This window comes from Sapajus apella, unplaced genomic scaffold, assembly GCF_009761245.1.
Source record: "Sapajus apella isolate SASKATOON/1434 unplaced genomic scaffold, GSC_monkey_1.0 scaffold2, whole genome shotgun sequence".
Classification (NCBI taxonomy): Eukaryota; Metazoa; Chordata; class Mammalia; order Primates; family Cebidae; genus Sapajus; species Sapajus apella.
This window is the reverse complement of record NW_022436942.1, coordinates 66841244-66849399: the sequence shown is the minus strand read 5'-3', so window position 1 is coordinate 66849399 and position 8156 is coordinate 66841244. Positions and strand designations below refer to the sequence as shown.

The following is an 8156-nucleotide window of genomic DNA, read 5'->3' as shown; positions in this document are numbered from 1 at the left end:
TTGTATATTAGTCTAGTATCCTGCAACCTTACTGAACTTACTAGTTCTTTTAGTGGATTCCTTAGGATTTTCTGTATATAAAATCATATCTTCTACATACAAAAATAGTTTTACTTCCTTCTTTCTTATCTGAATGTCGCATATTCCTTTTTCTTCCCTAATTGCCTTGCCCTAATCTGTACTGTGATCCTGAAGAGAAGTGGCAAGGGTGGACAAGCTTGTTGTATTCTTGATCTCAGGGGGAATTCATCGTTCACCATTGAATATTGAGTTAGCTATGGTATTTTCATGGGTGCCCATTATCAGGTTGAGGAAATTTCCTTTTATTCCTAGTTTCCTGGGTGTTTTATTGTGAAAGGATATTTAATTTTGTCAAATGCTTTTTTTTTTTTTTTTTTTTTTTTTTTGATTCAGAGTCTTGCCCAGGCTGGAGTACAGTGGTGCTATCTTGACTTACTGCAACCTCTGTCTCCTGGGTTCAAGCAATTCTCCTGCCTCTGCCTCCCAAGTAGCTGGGCTCATAGGCGTCTACCACCATGCCTGGCTCATTTCTGTATTTTTAGTAGAGATGGAGTTTCACCATGTTGCACAGCCTGGTCTTGAACTTCTGACCTCAAGTGATTCACCTGCTGTGGCTTCCCAGAGTACTGGGATTATAGGCATGAGCCACCGTGCCCAGCCTCAAATGCTTTTTCTGTATCTGAGATAATTGTGTGATTTTTTTCTTCTATTGATATAATGTGTTACGTTAATTGATTTTCAGATGTTGACCCAACCTTGCATTTCTGGAAAAAAAATCCCACTTGATTGTGGTGTATAATTCTAATTCTTTTTCTATGTTGCTTGATTTGGTTTGCTGGTATTGTTGAGGATTTTTTGCATCTGTATTCATAAGAGATACTGGTCTGTAGTTTTCTTGAGATGTCTGTATTTGATTTTGGTATCAGGATAATATTGGCCTCATGTAATTAGTTTGGAAGTATTCCCTTCTTCTCTGTCTTTGGAAACATTTGTAATTGGTATTTTTTAAAAGTTTGGTAGACTTCAGCAGTGAAGTAATCTGGGCCTTGTTTACATTCTTTTTTTTTTGAGATGGGGTTTCACTCTCTTGCCCAGGCTGGAGTGCAGTGCAGTGGCACGATCTCAGCTCACTGCAACCTCTGCCTCCCAGGTTCAAGTGATTCTCGTACTTCAGCCTCCTGAGTAGTTGGGACTACAGGCATGTGCCACCAAACCCAGCTAAGTTTTTTATTTTTAGTAGAGATGGGTTTTATCATGTTGCCCAGGCTGGTCTCAAACTCCTGACCTCAAGTGATCCACCCACTTCGGCCTCCCAAAGTGCTGAGATTACAGGTGTAAGCCACCATAACCAGCCTACACTCTTATTATAGGTGTCATTCCCTTCATTTTGTAGATGGGAAACTGACTTTTAGAGAGGTTAAGTAATTTGCTAATATGAATCTTGATTGTCTTATGTCAGTTACTAGAATGACAACAGTAGCTAGTATTTATGGAGTGATTAATTTTGTGTATCTAGCCATATATGGTATAGCATAAGAATCTCCTGCCACCATCCCATCACCAATTGATCGTTCAATGATCACTTCAACTTTACATGCATTGTACCCATTTTGCATAGAGAATTTGACACGTAATGGAGATTTAGTGACTTGCTGTGCTGTACCGTGGCCAGGGAGTAAAGAGTACAGCTGTTCTTCTCACTTACGAGGCTGTCTGACTCTGGAGTTTGCTCTCTTAATTGCTATTCTCTGTTGTGTACCTGGAGGGCCTGAGACATTCTGTGCAAGAAAAGCAGCTATGCCACAAGTGCACAGCTGAGCCCAGATCAGATTTGACCTTGGAAGTGAATGGGCTCACGCTGCCCTTCGAGCTCTGCCCTTCAAGCTCTGCTTAGACATACAGCACATCACTGTGGAAGCACTGGCTTTTCTTACTCTTTCTGCTCTGTAGCTAACATTTTACTCTGTGATTGTAGCACAAGAACTTCTATATCATTCTGTCTACTTGTATTTAGGATGAAAATAAGTATGCATAATATGGTAATAACTAATAACTTTTTTTTTTTTTTGAGATGGAGTCTGACAATGTTGCCCCGGCCTGGAGTGCAATGGTGTGATCTCAGCCCACTTTAACCTCCGCTTCCCAGGTTTAAGCAGTTCTTCTTCCTCAGCCTTCAGGGTAGCTGGGATTACAGGCGTGCCACCACGCCTGGCTAATTTTTTGTATTTTTAGTAGAGATGGGGTTTCACTATGTTGGACAGGCTGGTCTTGAACTCCTGAACTCATGATCCACCTGCCTCGGCCTCCCAAAGTGCTGGGATTATAGGCGTGAGCCACCGCACCTGACGTGGAAATAACTTTCTGAGGTATTTTAGTATATGTGTCAGCCAGAAGATTGTATGGTATCTTTCAATGAAGACAAATCATTTTACATTTTTATATTAATCTTCATATTTTTGTGAGGTTACATGGTATCTGGCTATTTGAAGAGGAAAAGTTGTCTCTTTTTTTAAGTGAAAGGCTTTCCTCAAATATCCATTCACATTTAAAGTGAGCTTCTAAAAGCTGACCTTTTGCCTGTGTAGGTGGAGGGGCACATTGAATGGTGGACCTCACTGAGGGCAGTGATGTCTGATCTCTTATGGGGTGGGGCAGGTGGTATCTTGAGAGGCAGGCGGTATCTTGGGAGCCAGGAGGAACAAGGGACTGGAGGCCCCACTGTGTAGAACCAGGCTGTCAGTGAGGTACTTGTTCACACCTATACTGGGTGTCTTCCAGTCCAGGGCCTGCAGTCTGGCCTTTCCTGGCTTCTGCTGGGGAGAGGGCAGGCCAGTACCCTGGTTGTGAAGTCCTGGATGGAGAAGATCTGGGTGTCCAGCTGTTCCTAATTCAGACTTTCAGTCATTTTCTCTGCAGTGCCTCTCCCACATCTCTGTCTTCAGAGACACACAATTTCTCCTTGGAGTGTTCTGGGGATTCACAGTGGGCCTTGATGTCCTTCTTGTGAACTCCTCCTGAGACTTGGCTGAGTAGAGGACACTCACACTTCAGTCAGTTAAACGTGCACGACAACTTTCCATCTTCCAAGAGTTTGTTGTCACATTTGCTGTCTTGTAGGATGCTTTCCAGTCCTTTTGTCCTTTCATATCTTTACCTGCTTTTATTTTTCGCTTTCATTTTAGTGGGATTTTAGGAAGGAATGGAGATAAATGCTGTTGTGTTTCTTTTGTAAATTACTTCTTCATGTCCTTTGCCTAATTTTCTGTTGAGTTTTAATTGTATGAATTTGTAAGAACGTTTTATTTATGAAGGATGTTAACTGACATGGTACAATCCTTATTTCTTCTACATTAATTTACTTTTGAAACACTTGCTTGAAGATGCTGGTGGGGATTGCAGTTTCTGTAACTTGTACAGATGGTTGCAGATGGTTGGGTGGGGAAGTGGATCCTGAGACCAGCTGGCTGTACGTTGGCTTTTGTATGGATGTGCTTTCCTTTTGCTTTTCACCACTTCATGGATGCTGTCTTACCTAACTTATGCTTGAGAAGTATTCATACTGATTCCAAAATGAAGGGCCCTGGCCTGTATCATTTACCGTCTCCTTTACCAAGGACTCAAAATGTATGGTCCTGGTAGTCAGCTGGGAAAGTCTGGTAATAACAGCTGGGCTGAGGAACATGGATGCTCAATTGCCTGCCAAGGGTCTGTTACTTCAGCCCGGCTACATGCCCCCAGCATTGGAGAGAGGCCACTTTCACACATGCCTAGGAGAAGGGTAGGAGACTCTGGCAAAGATAAATTCTGTCTCTGCATTTAGCAGTGGGCTCAGGACCATGAGGAAGGGAATTAGAGGAAAGGAATTAGTAACACCCCACCATGTGTCCCGTCTGACATGAGTGGACTGGTGTTAGCTCTCCTCTGTATATGAGGATCTGATTTTCAGATGAGTCGTCAATATTGAACCATGTTCCATTTCCGTTTAGGTTTTTATCCAGGCTCCTTCTGTCTAACAAACATGAACAGAATGTCCTGCAGCAGCACATAGGAAAATTACATTGGGTGCAGTTTAGGAAACCTTAATCAGGGAGGGTTGGTGATGCAAAAGCACAAAGCCTTCAGTGTCTATCTGACAGTTTAGTGAAATTTGGAGTCTGAAATGACACATAAGGAAGCCTAGGAACCTAGCTCTGTGTTACCTCGCCTCCCCAGAGTCCCTGGTATACTAGGGAAGTGGCTGCGGTAGATGATCAACTCAGTGAAAACCAAGCCTGGTTTTGTTTCCTCTCAGCAATAGCTCCTGCATTTTTCCTTTCTTCTGTCCCAACTGTTACTGCTCTATCACTCCAGGCCTTCCTCAAGTCTGGTTTACTGTCAGATAGCTTCCTAGCCCAGTACCTGTCTTTGAGCTTGTTCCTATCTAAGCTGTCCAGTGTGCTTCTGCCAGATTTACTGTCATTCTAAACATCACTTTGATCACGTTGCTTTCAATTTAAATACTTTTGGTCTTCTTTTCCCTGACCTAGCTCTTACCTGTTAGGCTCCTTTAGGCTGACTTTTCCTGTTTCTCACTGTGTAGCCCTTAGCACTAGGCGGTTTGGTAGTGAGTTGCTCTGATTATTACATCTGTGTTAGATTAGAAGGCTTTTGAAGTCAAGGGTGATAGCTCTGTCTTTTGAATTCCTCCCATAGTTGGTCTTGTTGAAACACTCTGGGGAATAGACATAATTCTCAGACAACAGAGTGCTGATGTCTAGGGAAAATGTTTACAAACCGAAAAATTACCTTGGCAGGCGGAGGACAAAGCCACAAAATCATAACTTGTTTTTGGGCTCTTTCTTCAGCCTCACCTCTACCGGAAAACTTCACTTTGGAGTTTTCTTATGTATAAAAATGGAAGGGTTGAAGTGTATTATCTGTCAGTTCCCACCCAGCCCCGAAAGGCTAACTTTCTTTAATCTTTGCCTTAATCTTTCAATTGAAGTTAAAACTGATGAGCTGTTTCTGGATCTTGAATTAGGACTTTTTCATTTCTTTGTAATTCTTTCCTTGATGCATTTTGCAGTTGTCTCTGGGTATGTGCTGCTAAAAGAAATTTGGATTGCAATTTGGCTACTTTTTAGGAGAGCAGACAAAATGCCATCCCATTCTGTTTTTCCTACTTGGAGCTTTTCATTTGTAAAAGTAAAGCTTTCAGTTTGGTACGTAATTCTAACATAATGCTCACTCTTTCTTTGCAGGCACGATGAGGCGAGTGGTACGACAGAGCAAGTTTCGGCATGTATTTGGGCAAGCGGTGAAAAATGACCAGTGCTATGATGACATCCGGGTTTCTCGTGTGACCTGGGATAGTTCCTTTTGTGCTGTCAATCCCAGATTTGTTGCCATAATCATAGAAGCAAGTGGGGGAGGAGCGTTCCTTGTTCTCCCTCTGCACAAGGTAAGTAATTTGACCACCCTTTCTGGTAGACACCCTCTGGTAGTCTCCATATTTTTTCCTTAATAGATTGACAGTTCACTAAGAATTGTATTTGTGAAACCATTAGACTCTGGTGTAATTGAGGTTAAGTTCCACACGCCTTACTAACCATATCAGTTTTTCTCTAACAGAGAATCATTAAATAGAATAGTGACCTCTGTTCTGGGCATGCTCTCTATGGATGAAAAAATTATTATAATGATGTTGTGAGCATGGACAGGCATAGGAATTTTAAGATTCGGTTCTTAATCATCCACTTTTCACACAAAAAAATTCTCTTTTAGAGTGCAGTTGTAAAAACAGGCTTTTATTCCAAAGTAAAGTTTTTAAAACAGTTACATTTTCAAATGGGCAGAAAATTGTAAGATAATATTCTCTTTTTTTGTGAAATCGTAAGGATGAGCCTTTTTTTTTTTTTTTTTGAATAGCAAGTTCAACAGGAACTCAAGAGAATGTCCTCAATACAGATTTCAATTCTGGACAGTAATAAGTTTCAGTATAGGATTTAAACAGTGTTAACAAGTGGCAGAGATAGAGTCTTTACTGAGAATGGTTCTATGTGTCCGTCAATGTCAGTGGGGTTCCAAGCCCTCCTCCTTCCTTTATCCTCCCAGAGAGCCTGCTCCAAGGTGAGATTAGATAGGAATTTTGTGCATTTGCTGACCAATCATGAATACTGCAGATCAAAATCTGTCGTTATTTTATCAGCAAATCCCAGAGTTGCAAATAATGAAGAAAAAAAGCTGTGAAGAGGGCTTAGAAACAGTTGTTTTCTAGTTAGCTTTTAGGAGGAAAATGAGTTTGGTGAGTCCTGAGCTCCAATGATAAGGGCTCGTTGCTGGTGAGGATGCAGATGTTGAGTCGTATGACAGCTGTTTCCACTCTGCTAAAAGCAGCAGGGGAAGTGGATCCCTGCTGTGTCTGAGCCCCTTATATTAAGAGTACATCTCATCACAATGGACCATGTGATTCTGAGAGTGGTTACAATAAAGTGAATTTCTGTCAAAGGGTTTTTTCCCATTGTATGTTGATGTTTTTTCCTTGGGAAAACTCTCATTGGGAAAATGTCCAATTCTCTTGGACTTTTGTTTCAGAGATGCTGGTGATGAACTTTTTTTTATTATAGCATCTAATTTTTACTTCAGTGACCAGATAGGTAACACAGTAGAACCATCTCCTGACAGAAGGGAGATAGATGCCTTTGGGGAACAAATTTGATACGTGTTTTCAAATGCACCTTCTTATTGGCGAAGATGAATCTTTTCATTAAGTTGAAAATTTATTTTCTATTTGGATACTTTTATTTCTGTGGAAAAAGTTGTTTTTGAGTGACAAATAAGTACACTCAAGGCCAGTTGCATTTGGTCTCCACATTATTTTAGCTCCCTCTTATTCCTTCACCAAGAGCAAGGAACATTTGGAAACTTGACATTTTACTGGTGCGTTTTATGGCAGCCAGCTGAGAAGACAGCCATAGCTTGTCAGCTAAGGTCAGACACTGGAGCACCATTATCTGTTTTGGAGTTAAGAGTTTTTATTTCCCCTTTTATTGACTGAGGCATACATTTAAGACATTTTTTTTCTTTCAAAGAAATGGAACAAGCCAATTAAGAAGCACAAAATAGACTTATGAATGACTAATCTTCCTCTGAATTCAAATATTTATTTTCAACTTCCACATCCACAAAAGGTTCTGTGAGTTCATCTTTGCTTTTACAAACCATGAGAAACTGAGTTTCACTTATCCCATTTGAGGGAGACCTGTATGCAGTACTGAGCTCACTGATCTTATGGTTTGTTTTTCCGTTATATTCAATGACCTAAACTTAATGAATATGTCCTTGTATTTTGCTCTTTAACCAGCATTACGGGAACTAGGATGAGTAAGTTGCTTTATAAATTGTCATGTTTAGATGAGTTCTTGCTTTTTGGAGGAGCATCAAGGGTCTTTCTCAGGCTATAATACTGTCTGTGTGGCTTTGCTCCTTAAATATTAGTTTGTTTTAGAGGAGGTGATGTTGTTATAAGCTAAGCCCTGTGACAGCCATTGGAAATAAGATCAATACTCAGGTTTCTATAATTGATAGGTTCATGTGTACTATGTGAGATTTTTGTGTATAAAAGTGTGTTTATTTGGCTCTTAGTGTCAGTATGGCATAGAGGAAAGAATATCAATCTAGGAATTGATGAGCTGTGGAGTTCAGTCCAGGCTCAGTCACTGACTTGTTGTAGGACATGGATGTGTCTCTTTATTCTTCCGCTCCTCCGTTTCTCTCTCTATGACATAAGCAGCTGTGTATAAAAGTTATTTTCTGGCTGGGCACCGTGGCTCATGCCTGTAATCCTAGCACTTTGGGAGGCTGAGGCGGGTAGATCGCCTGAGGTCAGGAGTTCGAGACTAACCTGGCTAACATGTTGAAAACCCGTCTCTACTAAAAATACAAAAATTAGCAGGACACGGTGGCGCAAGCTTATAGTCCCAGCTACTCTGGAGGCTGAGGCAGGAATATCACTTGAACCTGGGAAGTGGAGGTTGCAGTGAGCCAAGATCATGCCACTGTACTTCAGACTGGGCGACAGAACAAGATTCCATCTCAAAAAGTAAAAAAAAAAAAAAAAGTTATTTTCTGCCTTGGTAATTCTAGATGATGTCAGA

General features: G+C 41.0%; 1 protein-coding gene across 4 annotated transcripts in view; it reads left to right on the top strand.

Moving 5' to 3' along the window:
• CORO1C (coronin 1C) overlaps positions 1-8156 on the top strand; it is an 86827-nt gene that overhangs the window by 26104 nt on the left and 52567 nt on the right. For 3 of the 4 annotated variants that reach the window (XM_032300572.1, XM_032300591.1, XM_032300581.1), the window contains exon 2: positions 5262-5461. In XM_032300572.1, coding sequence (XP_032156463.1) covers positions 5267-5461 — 195 coding nt within the window. In that variant the 5' untranslated portion in view covers positions 5262-5266. Of the gene's footprint in view, positions 1-3464; positions 3800-5261; positions 5462-8156 lie in introns of those variants that run through there. The other variant, XM_032300601.1, reaches the window with a different exon arrangement.